At 36.1% G+C, this 17639-nt stretch overlaps 1 protein-coding gene across 5 annotated transcripts in view; it reads right to left on the bottom strand.

Annotated features, from left to right (window-relative positions):
- The window catches only part of BRCA1 (BRCA1 DNA repair associated), a 29042-nt gene extending 11591 nt beyond the window's left edge, over positions 1–17451 (bottom strand). The window contains exons 1-11 of one of the 5 annotated variants that reach the window (XM_085314755.1): positions 17184–17451; positions 14700–14753; positions 14210–14290; positions 13608–13696; positions 12440–12585; positions 10932–11037; positions 9926–9971; positions 9291–9433; positions 5476–8829; positions 4741–4826; positions 3056–3230 (exon numbers count right to left, since the gene is read on the bottom strand). In XM_085314755.1, coding sequence (XP_085170881.1) covers positions 3056–3230; positions 4741–4826; positions 5476–8829; positions 9291–9433; positions 9926–9971; positions 10932–11037; positions 12440–12585; positions 13608–13696; positions 14210–14290; positions 14700–14753; positions 17184–17263 — 4360 coding nt within the window. In that variant the 5' untranslated portion in view covers positions 17264–17451. Of the gene's footprint in view, positions 1–3055; positions 3231–4740; positions 4827–5475; positions 8830–9290; positions 9434–9925; positions 9972–10931; positions 11041–12439; positions 12586–13607; positions 13697–14209; positions 14291–14699; positions 14754–17183 lie in introns of all 5 variants that reach the window. The other 4 variants (XM_085314752.1, XM_085314753.1, XM_085314754.1 and 1 more) reach the window with 4 other exon arrangements.
- Positions 17452–17639: the final 188 nt, after the last annotated feature.

Genomic DNA, 17639 nt, shown 5'->3' with positions numbered 1-17639 from the left:
AATTCAAGATTCAAGGATTATAGTCCCTATTATTAAAATTATATTAATGACTTTTACAGTAGTCAGAAATGTCTTCAAAACTATAAAAATCAAATGTCCTCTAATCAAAATCTAAGCAAAATACTATGGTATTTGAAACATGGCTGAGAACTACATTTTATTTCACCTATTAAATCATTACAAAACCAAGATGTCAGGTGATACTAGTTGGAAAAGAGTAGGGTATCAAATAGGCTGAAGGCAAAATTATACTATTTAGTGCAGTTTATGAATCTACCCAACACACTGCCATCTATTAAATATTTGCCTTTCTACTGCTTTTGAACAGAAAGGTGGAAGATGCTTGTAGTTTTTAAAACAAATCAGTAATTGTAATCCCTTAAGCTTTTACAAGTCTGAAATACATATTCTAGCATAACAATATTAAAACAATTAAATTAGCGCAGTGCTTGTTAAGTAATTTTCAGCCTGAAAGAAACTAATCATTGATTTGCTGTCTTAATCCTCAAAAATTCTATTTATAGTAGGAAATTGTTATGAATTTGTTTTTTGGTATTTAGAAATGACACAGATATTTCAATTTGCTCTGTGAACTAACCGGATGTTCCCAAACTGCAGTAAGGTTCAATGGCACGCAATTCAACAACCCTAATTAACTAAACCCAGATTATAACCAGTTTCTTGGTATTAAATATACTATTGAAGTTCTCTTTTGGATATCTTAACTTCTGAAGATAGAAGGATGAAAACACACTGCAACTGTTAAGTCAGTAATGCAAAATCAGAAGATGATCACACAGAATTTCTTGCACAGTAAATGACCTTACTTCCTATTAGGAGCCCAAACATAAAAGCAGCAGCCAGGGTAGGAAGGATGCCTTTACCTTAGGTTTCTGAAATAACTGAAGAAACTATTATGCAACTTTGAAGGGCTCAGCCGCTTCAGCTTTTTTTTTTTTTTTGGCTCCACCTTCTCCAAAAACAAGTTTCTTTATGCAGATTTCACTGTTCCCCAGACAGGCAGTTAACACCTTACTATGTACAGCAGCAAACCAGTGCTTTCTAACATGTGGTTAGCACTAGGCCTCTATCCTTACTCTGTCATCTCTCCTGTCTTGTGAGCTCATCCAACCTTTCTCTAGCATTGTGGCAACAAAGTCACAAGTTCATAAAAATAAATGTAAAAGAACATATATGGAAGCTTTCAGAACATCACGCAAGACTTAAGTCACTGTAAGAGTATAGATGCTTACTAACACAATTAGTAAATCTGAATGCGCAAAATAAGCTGATTTCTTTCTTTTTTTTTTTTTTTTTTTTAGTAGCTAAGGAGGAGTTGGTTATAGCTGTAAGAAAAAAAAAACACAAGAGAAATGCTATTAGTTAGCAGGAGCCCCTTTTAACTACACAAACAGAATCCTTATTAAAAAAAAGTCTACAGATGAGGTCGACCGTATCCAGTGACAAAAAAMCATTAAGAATCAAGCCACACAAATTCTAAAATGAAGCTTTAAGCCTCAGTGTATAAGGAACTACATGGTAACAAAGTAACAATTAGCTGGAATTTTAAATAAAAATCTTTGTACTGAACAGGAATGGCATACTGCTGCATACTGCAAAAGGACTTGAGTCTTCACTGTCTAGTAAATGATCTAATCTGATATATAGAAAACACACACTGATGGAAGCATGTTTTAAACCACTACCATGGCAACAGAGCCTACTGTTTTTCATGCACAAGCTTCTCAGTGACAACAAAAACTAACTTATTAACATACAAACAGCAGAGCTATTTGTATAGCTGCACCATATCAGCTAACAAACAATTTCATTTTTTATTTTATTTGTTTTTTTTTTTATTTTTTAAGGCTGGGGTTAAGTCTGAAGGTCTCATATATCACACTGTACACCACCATCTACCAGGAGACCAACAGAAAAATACAAGTTGTTTTGAGATATTTGACTAACCCACACTGCAGTGATGCAAACTCTTTTAATTCAGATAGAAAGGACTTCACAGTTAAAACCATACACTGTAAAGGCATGATAAGACACAAAATGGTTTGAATTCCAGGATGTTCAGTTATTCTAGTTGCCTTCAACAAACAAGATAACGGACTGAAACAAGACCCTAAAAATAGAAATATATTTTTTAACAGAAAGGCAGATAGTAAAGCACTGGTGCAATCAAAAAGTTCAATAAGCGTAACATCTTTAGACATCTTTACATCAGTACCAGCTGACTTTCTAGAACACTGATCCTAATACAGCAGTGAACTTCTAGACTTAGTGCCAGCTTTGTTCAAAGAACGCTCTATGCTTCGTCATGTACACATTGACAAACTAGTAATCTCAGTATTTCTTTCTCATCTTATCAAACAAAAACCTTAAATAAAGCCCTCTCACCACTGCTTACACAGCAGGCAGCAACTCATCCTATCCTCAGTATGCAATTAGCCTTTGGTGATTACTGAAGTGTTCTTCGGCTTTTGTATACTGCCTTACGCGCTTTCCAGTCAGCAACTTTGTGCTCATGTCCCATTCAGTGGATTTATGCCCCAGAAAAATTTTCTCTTCTCCACCTGTCAGCAACCTGACCTGTATTTATTACTTTTGACAACCAACACATACCTGAACTCATTTCTGTCTGTTCTTTGATACACTAAAGGACAGCTTCTACTACAGCAATAGGAGGTCATGTCCTTTTAGGAGTTCAGCCACTCTCCCAGCTCYTTACCCATTCCAGTGAAAGAAAACAAAGTCGAACTGGACTTGACAGAATAGCAATATGGATTAGTACTGCTAAACCACAAGGCCCACACAAACCACTTAAACTGCGTAATCTTCAACAATTCTGGAACAGGGAAGTTTAGGCCACGTAGTCTGTAGTCAGAATTAAGAAGTTTGCCTCACTGAATGGCTGAATGTAGGTAAAATTCTACTAATATATTACTTTAAAACAACACTGTAATTTGTGGTAAAAGAAAAGTGGGACTAGGAATAGTCACACAGTTTTTAAGTTAGAAAGTTAGAAAAGGTTTTCATTGCTATTTACCTCTTAGTTGTTTCAACTGTTCTATTCTGAGTACTCCTTCACTACTAGAATGTGGCAGTTCCTTACATACGGATAAAAATTCAGAGTCTTGACTTTCATGCTGCTTTAGCACTGCTTCAAGTACAGCCATTTCTTGCTGAAGTTTTTTTAGGTTGTTGTGCATAGCATTCTTCTGCTGCAAAAGATACAAAAATGTCAACATTAGCTAACTCATTTTTGAGCTTTAGAATTATTTTCTGTAACAAATAACTGAAAATTACATACAGCAAACTAATTTTGAATTAATTCTTTAACAAGTGTTTAAGAGGTCATTTTTACTGTAATGAAGACATGATATATCAAAAAGAAATGCACAGTTGTTTTGCTGTTCAAATTATTTCAGTATAGAAGTTTTACCATAGTTAATYGATTACTGTCAAGGGAAAGGAAGAAGGCAGGAGGGAACGAACTTTGTCAAAAATTTCTTTCAAAGTCACTTTGCTCCAATTGCATTAGCCAGTTAACAAAAAAATGAAGAATGATCATCAAATATTATGCTCCTGCACTTTCCATGATTACTGAAAGTCCTGAAGACCATTTAAATAGAATAAAGTATTTCATCCTACTCTCCTTAACTTCCTCTTTGATCTCTGAGAACTACAGTACTCTACTAAAAAACATGCCCTATACCTCCTCATAAAAGCTTGGGGTTTCAAAGCATCCTTTTAAAAACCTAAGATGTTCACTATACTGAATAAAGTGGTTTCTACAGCACTGAAAACTACATTTCTAGCTCCAGCACTGACACCATGTGGAACTTTCTTGTCACTGAATCAATGCAAAAAACAAAACAACCCACCAAACAGAAAAAAAATCCATACTGACGTTATTCCATTCAGCCCAGACAAATCCTAGAATTATCAAAGAAGCTACTTTAGGAAGCAATGCTCTGTGAGTTGACCACATTCTGCACTAATGCAGTACAGAACAATCACCAGAAAGGAGGAAGATGTAGTTCAGTCTTCTCTGAAATGCATAAAACCTGATCAGAATATAAACTATGAAGCTAGAGATTTAGGATAAGACCTACCTGTACATTCCAGAAGACTAAAAATCAATCAGCTAATACATTAAAGTCAGGCCACCGAACAGCCATCARAAAATTAATACTGTAGATGAGATACTGTGCTAGACAGACCTTCCAACGGACATCGCTTGCTGGGTCTTATATCTATAATATTCTAATACAGAATAGTTTGATTTAGTCACTTAGAAGACAAGACTTCTTGCTTCTAAACATAATAAGGTTGGAAATCCAGTCCTTATCACAAATAGTTATAAATTCTCATCAATTAAGCCTATAAATATAAGAAGCATAGGTTTCCAGCATCAGTGAAGTGTGGTGATTATTTATTAATAAACAAGCCCCACAATTAAACATCATAATCAAAACCATAGAACAAGTTATGGCCATCAGAATATGATGCTAGCATAGAAGACAAAGTTGGACAAATAACATAGAAGCACGTTTACAGTTCTTGATACCCTAATACCTAGCTACAGAAGGAATGACGCTGAAAGCAGTTTCCCACTATGTTGACTTCACAGCTTTTGTGTACTTGCCTATATCCTAGAATCCAAACTGGCAAATCATACCGAAAAAGTACATTAAGTACTTTTAGAATTTAGTGCATGAACTTACTTACTTGTGTAGAAAGGATTTCAGCCTGAGAGAATAGTCCAGATGAATCCTCTGCATGACTTGTTTCACTGTCATAGCCAGGTGCTTCACCTTGAAATAAACATAAGAAAATCTGAAAGTTAAAGAGAGAAAACAATACCAACAATTTCTCTTACCACACAGCTCATTTAGCCAACTGTTAGCTATAAAAATAAATTTTCAGAAGTTTCAATAACACTTAAGTTAGAAGCACATATCTACTTCAAGTGAGCATTTTAAAGAATACCATATCACATACAGCRAAATAAATGGAACTCAAGTGTTTCAAAAGTGATGAAATCAGAGTCTGAAGAATTTCAGAGTCATAAGTTTGAAATAAGTACTACAGAATTCTACAACCAAAGATATCTCAAAAACATATAATCTGGGAAAACAGCTTAAGTGGGCTCTACGGAGCTTTGCTGATAGACCCAAATATGACATTGCAATAACAAAGCCAGCCTTTCTCTCAAAAATTAACTTCCATCAGATAGACTCAACCTGACCTCTGGTACCCCATTTATTCATTTTTGGTCCCAACAAAGAAAACTAGGGAAACTTAACTTGTAGGAAATAAATCACTGAGAGGTTTTGTTTAGAAACTAATACTATAGCAAGTACCATTTAAAAGCAGAAMAAAGTTCCCATGTAAGTACCAAAAGTTTACGTGCAATGACAATACATACATAGCAGCAGAGATGAAAAAAAACTTGTTTTGTACCTAAGTTTGCTCCCATGTTTGGGTCTTCTTGGTATTCATCTTTCAAGTTAGTTTTTCTTTTCTTCAGCCCTCCATTACAACTTTGAAAAGCTTCTTTACTGTCATTTTGATTGCTCTTTTGTTTGGATGCAAGAACTAGTGTTAAAGGTTTTTTCAATTCTTGTGCTCCATCAGCTGACTCTTCTGACATATTGGACTGTGAAGAAAATAAGTTAACAGAACATTCTGACTCCTGGCTTGGAGAAACACACCCAGTACTTAGGGTATTTTCAGGTGTTTTCTGCATACTACAGTCATTACGACTTCCACTGCGAGGCAATGTGCTGGGATTTATTGAAGACCCTACCAACGATGTCACCTGTTTATTGAATTGCAAAGGCGTGCTTGCTGATTTGCCAAATATTAGTGTCTGAAAACATGGTAAATTTTCATCCTCACTAGATTCTTCCTCTGAAGACTGCAGCTTCTGCACTCTTCTTCGAGATCTCTGAACACCTTGAGATATAGGCGTAGAATTAACACTTCTACCATCCAGTTCTTTTACCAGGGCACTGCCACTTCTTTTAATGAACACAGCAGATCTGTCTTTCCCATCAGTTTCACAAAAGCTGGTGTTCTCTTCAATATCATCATCAGAGTGTAGTAAGCCACCAGGGGTTTCAGACAGGCCTGAAGAAGGAGAACTACCTTTAAGAGGCTGTTCTAGAACCTCTGAAATTAAACACTTGGGCATCCCTGTGTTGGCAGTTTGGGTTGCTTGTTCTTCATTGCTCTTTGCTTGTTTTCCTTCTCTCTTGCTATCTTTCTTTTCTCTGCCTTTGCAGTCAAATCCAGCAGGACTTTGTTGACAAACTGTAAGACAAACTATTGATGGGGGCTGAAAATGCAATATTTCTCCTTTGCCTTCATCAACTTCAGCCTTTTCTGCTTGATTACTTTCTAAACTGATGCCTAYTTCATTAACTGTGTTTATTCTTTGGAAAATATGCTCTTCTATATTACTCTGATCACTTTGGGTCCTACTACTTTCAAATGGATTCTGACTTGGCTCACTTTCTATCACTGTGTCAGCTGACAATGTCTTATTATTTGCCTGCTCTCTTTTTTGCTGTTTTTTTTTATTCTCAACTCTAGYAGCACCTATTCTTAATGGTGACATTAGATTCTCTTGATCTGCAACCTGTGAAGTGTTTTCTCGATGTTCCCCAGTGTACATATGTTCAGTGTTACTGAAAAAGGAAGACACAGGACTAACACAAACAGATTTATAGGGCTTAAGTTTTTCTTTCTCACAAATCCTATTCAAGTTTTGAGAAGTTGTTTTCTCTACTTGCAAGTTTTCAGCTTTTAAATATTTGCTATGCTTATTTTCTACCTGATCAGCACATGATATCTTTAAAGTTTCAGAAGCAGCATCTTCTACACATGCCTTCATGGGACTTGGGTAAAGGGTAAATGACAGTCGTTTTGAATGCTTAAATATATTTCGCAGATACTGTGTGTCTAATTCACTATCTTCAGCTTCCTTGGTCAGTTCCAAAAGATTTTTAGCCATTGGTGATTTTTCATTTCTAAAGTCCTCTGGAACATTATTGGTATACTGTCTGTTGTCCTGGGGAAAAGCAGTATATGCTGCAGTTGTCTTCTCTTTGGTCACCTGGGAAGCAGTTTGCTCAACATTCACTGAAGGAGGCTGAAGAAGGAAAGGGTTACCTAGCATTTCACCTTCTTGAGAGTCTGTATCAGGTACAACAGAACCAAAATTTGAATGCTGACTTGAACATGTAGGATTGAAGAGACTTTTTCCAGTGTCTGTCGTATCAGATGAATTCTTTAAACTAATCTGTATTTCATCAGCATCCAGTTCAGCACTCTTCAGATTAGTGGCTGGGCTGTAACTCAGTATATCCTGCTGCTCACTCATGTCTTTGCAGTCAGAAGAATGAACCAACACATTCCTTTGCACACCAGAGAAAGGTCCTCCACTTCCACCATCACACTTTCCTGCTTCCTCAGTTAGTATCCTTTTTCCTGTTTCTTTTGTCATTTCTTCAGCAAGTAACTGAAGCCTCCTGCTGCGCCTGATTTGTCCGTGCTCAGAATCAACTTTTCTTGGCTCTTTACTGCTTGGATAGCTATCAATCAGCTCAGCTGGATCAGGGGAGCCTGAATTTCTACCAACAACTAACTTTAGAGCATGCATAGTTCTACTTGAATGTTTGCATTTTTTTGCTAAACAACTTGGTTTATTATTACTCTTTTGATCACAGTTATTTGGTTCTAGCTCTCCATTGGATTCACCAGTCACTTCTTCAGTAGCGTTTTTCCATATGGATTCTCCCTTTCCAACTTCTGCTAGCGTATTATCCTTTTTCTCAGTCACAGAAGTCTCATTAACAGCAGAAAATTCATCATGTTCTTCCTTCTCAGCCTCTCCAAGGCACCAGTTAACACTTTGAGGGCACTCATCTGCCTCCTCCATATCTTTCTTGATGAAGTCCTCAGGTTGCTGAACACAGGCAGTCTTCCTTTTTCGTTTTAGTTTGTCTATTCTAGAATTATTCAAGCGTTTTTCATCAGCAGCCACAGCTTCATTTTTTGCAGTAGGTAAAGTCTCTCTCAAGATAACAGGGTGGGTTGACTTCCTCTCTCTCTTGTATGTTTTTCCAAATATTTTGTCTTTGATGCTATCTGCTGTTGTTTTTGATAGTATCTTCTTTTTCTCAATGACCGTAATTTCCATGCAATTTACCATAAGGTTAGTCTTCTCTGAARCACAGGAATTTTTATCAGATAAACGTGCATCTCCTTCAGCTGAAGTATCAGTTGCTTCAGCAGGATCATCCTGAGAAGAATTGGAAGAGAGAATCTCATTGCTTTTTGAGAACCATTCATTGACTTTTTGAATGCTTCGCTTCAGTCTCTTCCTAGAAACCTGATTCAGGGTATCACTGTGAAGTGTCTCTGGCTTCTCTAGAGGAGGTGGTTCTTCAGGAAGAGAATCATTTTCAGGTTCACACATTTCCACATCCTCCACATATTGCACAATATCCATTTCCTTGCTTTTATCCAACTTGCTCTCTGAGCTGTCTTCCAAGTCAGACTCTTTGCTTTTACTGTTGTACTGAGTTTGCTCTGCATCCATTTCTGTGCTTTTAAAGATAGATACGTCCCCTTTCCCCAAGGGGCTGGCATTACCCACTCTGTCACACTGCTCTGCAAGTAAATCTGCAGCAAGAACATTTAAAGGAGAACTCTGGCATTCAGTCAGATTCACTTGGCCAGGTTTGGCATGTTCAGTGATGTTCTGAGTGCTTTTCTTGCTAAAACCTTCCTTTATGGAAACACTTTCACCTAAAGATGCAAAAGTATCATAAATTAAGCCCTACTTTAATATACATAAGAATAATGACAAGCTTAACAGCTTCTGTTTTGTTTTAAAGAACTGTTCTTGTTATTGTTCCCCCAGCCCCAAAGCAAAGAATATTACAATGAACGCAATTCTCCTTCTAGAGAAAGGAAGAAAGACCAGATTACATATGGCAAGTGTTCATCCAAGTAAGTAGGATAGAATTAGTTTTGGACTTAATCMAGTTAACTTTTTCCACTCAGCTTCTATGCACAAAATGCCCACATTTAAATGTATAGGCCTATGTATGTACAGGCGTAGTCTTGTATTACAGTATCACGAGCTGTAGGCATCAATAAAGCTACTAGATACGGGACTGCAAAATAATGTGAAATCAAGATACTAGCTAAAGATTTTTCCTTCAAGGTTTCCTCTTGATCATTTTGTTTGGGAATAATGGACACACCTATGACATTTGGTAGAACTACTTCTTTGGCACGCAGCTTGACGGGCTTTATTTTGCAAGAATATTCATTCCCCTTCTCAGAACTCTTAAGTTCTTCTAGCTTTTCTTGAGATGAAAGTTGAAGGACTTTGTCTCCTAACCTGCTGGGAAGGATTGTGAAGAAAGATCTAATTGCATTACAAGGCCAACCACAATTTGACATAATAGGAGATAATACTCAATTTTCCCTCTTTGCTCTTGGAAATAGGTTTCAGAAAAAAAAGATTGCTGAGTAAAGACAATCATGCAAAACTGACACTTGCCACACCAGCCTCCCTCAGAATTTCAGATCATTTCTTTAAACAATCCCYACCCCCTTCCTGAATTCAGTTTTTATTTTCTACAGCAATTTTTTTCCTGTAGATGCTCTAACATCTATGCAAATGACAAAACATTTAGAAAATAGCTTTAAAGCATATCATGTGACAAACTGAAGGGAGCCAGCTGCCCATTCTACCCTAAAGTACTCAAAGTTAAAAGCCATTTGAGAGCTTGGAGAATTCTATTAGTCCTATGCTAAGAAACTAAAGCATAGGAACCAGAATCCTGAAGTGCTGTCTTTAGAAAATATGAATTGCTTAATCACCCTTACTTACCCAGTATGGCTGGCCTGTTTGAAAAGCTCTTCAGATGAATCAGAACCTAAAAACAAATCAGCTATTACTCTGGTTGGAAAGATTTGAGACAAATGACTTGTCAGATTCAATGTTTATTATCACAGAAGCACGTATGCTCAATTCTTTACAGGTGTAGAGGCTTTTTAACTTTCATCATGTGAAATCCAGTTTTGTACTTCTGATTAGGCAAAATACCAGTATAGTATTTTAAGATAATTCTATGTATAAGCATCATGTGGCCAGCATAAAATGTTTTGTTTTCCAGACAGAGACATTTTTAATACAGTGACTGGTAACACAGAAAACTAATTAACCTACAGTTTCCTAATTTATACAGAAAACTGTGGTTAGTATTTAGAATTTAGAACTAGCAGTCAGAGAGTGATAGATTGGAAGCTCTGTTTCAGATCCTTTGATTGATCATTGCAGAAGCATGAAGGAAAAGATTAATACTATCTGTAAAAAGGAGCAATACCTTTCTTGAAGAAACAGGGAGATCAAGCTACACATAGCACCTATCCTGTTTCAAGCTGGAGTCCACACAAGATACAAACCACACCAAATGCAGAAAAGACAAGTTAGATAGAGATTAAATATTCTTTTCTCATTCTCCATTAGATCACTTTATTATCTCTGGTTATTAAAGAGTCTCAAGCCCTGGAGAACAAAGCTTAGTATTCTTTAGAAAATGCTGGTTGTCATTAGTTGTAACAGCTATAACTATTTGCTTATGTATAAGCATCTTTTTTTTTTGTGTCTTGTACATTGATGCTTAAATGTTTCCTATGGCAGGGTGTTACATAGTATACTAAACTCTGTAAAACCTTCAGTTTACAGGCTTTGAATTGTCCATGTATTTGTCTTTGTTCCTCATTTTGGGAGTTAAGAAAAATCAGTGTTTATAAACTCTGAACTTCATCACCTTTCATTACTTTGCAAGTATTATAAAAAAGCTCAGCTAGTGTGTAAACGTAGAAGCTCTTACCAAACTCTATATATATCCCTGTGTCAGAGTTACATTTCTGGTTTCTATTTCTCAAGGGATGTCTTTTGACCTTGGTATCYGTAAATTGTGGATCCACATTAGCTTCCTGCTGACAGAAGAACATAGAGAAATAGTTATTCATATCCACCATATATAACTAACATATACAACATACTATAATTACTATAATATATGTATATATATGAGAGGATGTGCAAGAGCGCATGTGCAAATAGGGCCAGGACTTTCTTAGTGGTTCCCCGTGGCAGGATAAGAGGCAATGGGCACAAATTGAAACACAAGAAATTCCATCTAAACATAAGAAAWTAATTCTTTATTGTGAGAGTGGGTTGAACTCTGAACCAGAAAGGTTATGGAATCTCCATCTTTGGGGATATTGAAAATCCAAATGGACAAGTCCTGGGCAAGTCTGCTCTAGCTCTCCCTGCATGAGCAGGGGTGTTGGACCATATGATCTCCATARGTCCCTTCCAACATCAACTATTCTGTGATTTTGTGATAACAGTAAGTTAATTTCAAAAATAAGTTGTTTTTATTTAAGTTACAGCAGGATTATACGTTTGGACTACAGGAAAGTGTTTAAATTGGCAGCCTCTGTACAAAAATCCAGTTTATCCTATTGCAGTTTAGTTATGCAGTTTATCCTATTGATATCAGTAACAGGATATGTTAATTGAAACAATTTACATACGTGCATTTAACAGATCAAATAGTTTTCATTAACGGTTTTATCATATTTAACATTTTATTCACAAACAGTGGATGAGACAAGAAGCTTTAACAATGCACCATGAACCACAAATACACAAAACAATTACCCTCTGAAATGTTTTAAGACTCATACTCATGGTCTGAAAACTAAAATAAAAACACACACACAGACACACACCCCTACCACTACTTAGCTAGAAAGCTGTTAACTTTGCTAATTAAAAAAAAGGAATAGTCCTTAAAGTGCACAGACTCAACAACGGTAATCAAGTAGAAAAAACAATTTCATTKGAATAGCAAATCACAGATAAAAAAAACAGTTTTTCTTATTTCTGCATTTTATTTTCAAGCTTTTGAAAGGATGTTATAATTTCTGAGAACTTCATTTTTAATAGTTTCTTTTTTAAAAAACAGAAAATACATACATACATACATGTTCCCTTGTTATTAGTTATTTGACTACCTCATTAAACAAATAGTAAAGAAAAAGCTTTCAACCCTCATTTCAGTAAAAAGATATCATCTTCTCTCTCTCTTGAATTTAAAAAGAAAAAAAAGAGAGAAAAGTCATTTCATGTGAACAAGTTTAAAATAGGTTTCCAAAAGRAGGACAAGATATTCAGATGTCCCTGTCTAGGAGTAATACTCAAGTCAAATAGGGATCTGAAAAGAAGCCAGAAGAGTCTATTTCATTAATTTACTTATATCTATTTATACACATTTCAAATAAATCACTAAATAATACACAAAAACAAATTGGGTAAAAGAAAAATTACCAAGGTACAGTTTTCTTGTCCATTTTCTTTAGCTCTTTTTTTCCTGTTTCTGAAACCCCTACTTTGGATGATAGAACTTTCTTTACACAGGGCTTCAGCAGCATTGGCTTCTATGGATGTGTTAGAAAAGTGATGACTGTTTAGAACTGAAAAATGGTAATAGAAAAAAAAAAAAACACAGAAGTATTTTCTTTCACTGAGCATGACACCAAGTATTACATATAAAAGGTATTTTATGAATAAAACTTATTTAACTAGTGCACATACAGCTAAAATAGCATCATAGAAATCCTGAAAAACACTTAGGTAAGTTTTTTTTATATATATATGTATAAAATCATAAATATTGCTTATACTGCCAAGATTATTATTACACTAATGAAATAGTAAAGACTCATTTTTTTCAGAAATTATTTACAAGTTGCCTTGAAGTATTAAGTAAAAGCCTGATCTTGCTAACTGACTTTCTCAAGTAATTTTGGTTATATAGATAATTTGGCAGGAATAGGATCTAACACTAACGGTTTTAGAATGACTGAACAAGTTTGGAAACTCTTTTCAAATGTTTTCAAATGTTTTTCCAAAAACCTTCAAAAAATTAAAGAAAGTCTAGTTCTTACAAGGCAATATCCTCCTTGTTATGAAAAACAACAAGCTTTTTCCCCAAAATATAAAAAAAGTATGTCTCTGATGTTCCAATACTTTATACAAAGCACTGAATACTACAAAGGATATGCACTGTAAAAGAATATACTTGAATGACACAAATTAACACATTCTATTACAATACTTTCTAATTCAGACTTTCTAGACTCTTAATTTTTTAGAAATTAAAGCTGCAAGATTGGGTGTAGTTACAAATCAAGAGCAGATCTTTGCCACACAATTATGGATTATCTACTACACATTCAGCCATATTTCAGACATTGAAAGTAAGATCAGAGGCTGCAGTCATCAAATGCACAGAAAAAACACTTAAGAAAGCTCAAGATACTATTTGTAGGAAAACTTAGGGAACTTAAGCTTCTAAATCCAAGAAAATACTTCAGCTATTTTCTCTCATATGGTGTTCTGCATAACAAGTAAGACACCAGGCAAATAATTATGCCAAATTAACAAATGCCAAAATCTTATTTCAAAAAGGAGCCAACATTCAAATAATACTCACACTTGACTCCTGTGTCAAGCTCAAAAGCATGGATAGTTTCCAACAATCCTTCAATTAGTTGCTTAAATCTGGAATTTTCCTGAAGACTTCTGAAATAAAAAAATCACCATATAAGATGTTTCTAAGACAGATCTATGGTTAAGCTACTAATAGTTCTCCTAGAATTTAGACTAAACCAGAAAAAAAAATAATATAACTGCAAAGGAGAAGATGAGACAATACCAAATTGTTGCCAAGGAATATCAATACAACTYCCTCCCAAAAGCCATTACTACTAGAATTAAAACATTATCAGCACAAAATGAARTTTTCATTTTTTTTCCCCTCAGGTAGCTTTAGCACAGATTAACTCATTGTAGTGATTGAACAACAACAATACGGTCTATACTTGACAGCACAAACATCTGTCCGTGATTCTTGAAAAGATTTTAATAATTAGGTAAGACACTAAAGGGTTTTAAACATTTAAACATGTAAACATTTTGTTTGATAATCACCCTTGTTTTAGTTTCCAGTTAAGACAGTTTCAAGACAATAAATCATCTTTTCCTTAGACATCACACAGATTCTCATCCCAAAGTCCACTTCCAAAGATACATTACCTTTTAGTAACTTCAGTCTTGCACAGAGGACACTGTATCGCATCTTTTTTCTTTTTGCTGAGGAGTTTAAACATACAGAACCTAGGAAGAAAGAATTATCATAAGAAAATAAAATCCTTCCATATAAGTTACTAAAAGCTGTGCATGTCTGTGCACCACTTAGTATAAATTATCATCATCAAATTGAATGCTTGTATTCTTGTTTTGGAGTTGGGATGAATTTATCAATTCCCTTCTAACACATCTGTGATCCTACAGCAATTTTTATTCAGAATGGATTTTCCCCCTTCAAAGGGCTAGACATTAATTTATTATATTTTTTATTTTTTTTACTGCTAATGAAGTATACTGTGTTTTGATAAATAAAAAGCAAAGCATACATAGAGAATAAAACAAAAAGCAAAGCATACATAGAGAATAAAACAAAAAGCAAAGCATACATAGAGAATAAAACAAATTAAGAATTGCAGTTTTAAGTTTGCAAACCTACCTGCAGAACGTGTGATCACATTTTGTGGAAACTGGCTCTTTTATCACATCCAAGCTACAAAAAAAAAGAGAGAGAGAGAGAGAAGGAAAACAAGAAAACGGAAGTTATGTTTAAAAGCAACAGCAACAAAATAATATTCAGAAATAGTCACTTTGTTGAATGTGGGGAGAAAAAGCAAGGTAGAGAACAGAACATGTCTGACAATTTTGGCTTGAGAACCAGGCATAGTAACAGATATTGTCATTATAGGATATATTCGCAACCAATAGTTCTCTTCAGCCTTTTCTTCCTCTGGCACCCCCCCCCCAAAAAAAAAACACTAAACAAACAAACAAACACACACTCCCAAACCCTGAAACACCCCCCCACCCCCCAAAAAAACAACAAAAAAACCTACCCTCCCCAAAAACAAACAAACAAAACTGTTTTCTGGAGGTGCGTATTTAGGTTATTCTTTCTTTTTCTGTTTTTATATTCTAAAGCCATTCCTGTCTAGTACAGGGTGAAAAAAATCAACATTTAACTTGACANACACTCCCAAACCCTGAAACACCCCCCCACCCCCCAAAAAAAACAACAAAAAAACCCACCCTCCCCAAAAACAAACAAACAAAACTCTGTTTTCTGGAGGTGCCAGTTCAGCAAGAGAGGGGGCTGGCTGTTGGAAACCCTTACATGCTAGTCTTCCTTTTGAATACCTCTCCTGGCAACAGCAAAAGGCAGCATAGTCCGGGGTGGGGGTGGGAGGTTCAGGATCCCACTAGCCTCTTTGCTATACATCTATAAACCATGTGTGTAGATATGTTGACACATAGTGCGTATTTAGGTTATTCTTTCTTTTTCTGTTTTTATATTCTAAAGCCATTCCTGTCTAGTACAGGGTGAAAAAAATCAACATTTAACTTGACATGAAGTCTCTGTGAAAAGCTCTGAACAACTCACTTGCTCAACTCATCTTAAAGTATACCTTACCTTGAACACATACTAAAAAAAATAAAAATAAAAAAAAAAAACTTTTTCAAAAATACTGCTCTATGTAGCACTCTGCTACAAGCCCTGGCTGCACAAGAGAGTTCATGAGTTTCATAGACTCTGTATGTACACAAAAAAAGGTAAAATTCACAATCACAGGAAGGCTAGCAATGAGCAGTATGTTTGGAGGGGGGGAGGGAACCCTGGCCAAAAGAAATAACGCTGTTATTGCTGAACAGTCTAACTAATAAATGCTTATAGAAAAATATACAGCAACAAGAGCAAAAAGCAGCCCCAGCATTATTCATTCCCCAATCTCCTTCATGCATTTTTTTTGGATATTTTCATACTTAAATTTCCTATAACAGAAAAGGAAGATTATACCTGTATGCCTTAATATCACATGAAAATAAAGCAAGACAGGCCCAACCTTCACAATATTCACAGCCTTTTGTCTAGTTTATAGTTAGAACATCACGGTAAGTGCTTTAAAATCCTATTTTGAAGTGCCATTCACAACATCTGTATTGCTGTTTAAGGTAGAGTACACTATTTTTTATTTAAAACAATAAAAACAGACTTTGAAAATCCCCATTCTGTATTGAATTCAGCTTCATCCCATCAGTCAGCAGTACCAGACTGCATAAGATCACTTTTCAAGACATTAGCAACTTTCACATGCAATGAAGAACGGCAGATGCAAGAAATATTTTCAATTCTTGCTCCTGTAACATTGTTCGTAAAGTCAGTGAGTAACCACACCAACAATCCAATGGCAACCCTTCAGCAAAAACACTGTGATGGCTCTCTGAGTAAGGATATAGTTTGGAAATATTTTTTGCGTGTAGATCTATAAACATTGTACATTCTCTACTCCATGTGGTTGTGATAGATGTTATCACCAACATAGAAATTATTTTGGTTTTACAAAGACAGTAAGATAAAGTATTTCTAAATAGATGTAAATGAAAGTATTTAACAGCATTTGCCACCATAGACAAAACAAATGTCAGTAGTTTGGTCCAAGGGAAGGAAGAGGCTTTTTAAAGCTTATTCCGGATGTCGAGGCTTTTAATTAGAACCTATGCTATTTTAGCATTCTATAGTAAAGAACTAAGGACCTCACTTCTGTTGTCAGCTGCTTTACAAACAGTATTCTGATCCAATCAGCTACATTTTTTCCCCCAACTGGATTGAGGGCAGACACTTTGGGTTATGATAATAAAACAGTATTTACAAACAAACAACATACGAACAAAACACAGGTTCTGAACTATTTGAAGGGTATCTGTGCTTTCTCACTTGAGCCTTACAAAGTATCGACTTACTCTTAACATCGGCTCAACGCTTACTCTAAAAATTTTCTAAAATATTTCTTACTTTCTGATGACACACAAAACTGACAATGCATTTGAACAGAAAAGAATAAAACAACTAGAGATAAAAGGAAAAAAACCACAAAAGACTTGTTGACTATACTACAGCGAAGTTCATATCATTCCCCTGCCATACCATATCGGGCACTCCAGGTTCTTCTGCATAGCTGAAAGGACATTTTGGACATCTCCAACGGCAATCACAGACACGTCCATCCTTCGCTTCCAAAAACACTGCAAAACCACAGTAAGAAAGTGTCGCACAGCAGCCACAGCAGGGGAACCCCCGCGGCAGCGCCGCCGCTCCCGAGAGCGGAGGGAAACCGTCCGACCCTCGCAGGCGGCAGCTCCTTCAGGGCCAAGAGGCCTCCCGTCAGCGGGCCGGGACGCAGCACCGCTGCCTGGAACTGGTCACCCGCCACGCAGCCCGCCCCGCCGCTCTGCGCTTCGCGCCCTTTCCATCACCTAGGAAACCAGCGCACGGAGGCAGCCAATGCTACACCGCGATTGCGGCACRTGGCTGGAGCGCGCTCTCTTATTTGCTCCTTCACGTCGCGTGACGCTTCCGCCTCGGCCGTGGTGGGCCAGTGTA

The sequence above is a fragment of the Rhea americana genome, unplaced genomic scaffold, assembly GCF_003343005.1.
Source record: "Rhea americana isolate MKP2758 unplaced genomic scaffold, rheAme1 scaffold_410, whole genome shotgun sequence".
Lineage (NCBI taxonomy): Eukaryota > Metazoa > Chordata > Aves > Rheiformes > Rheidae > Rhea > Rhea americana.
Note: the sequence above shows the minus strand (reverse complement) of the source record. Positions and strands in the feature narration are given on the sequence as shown.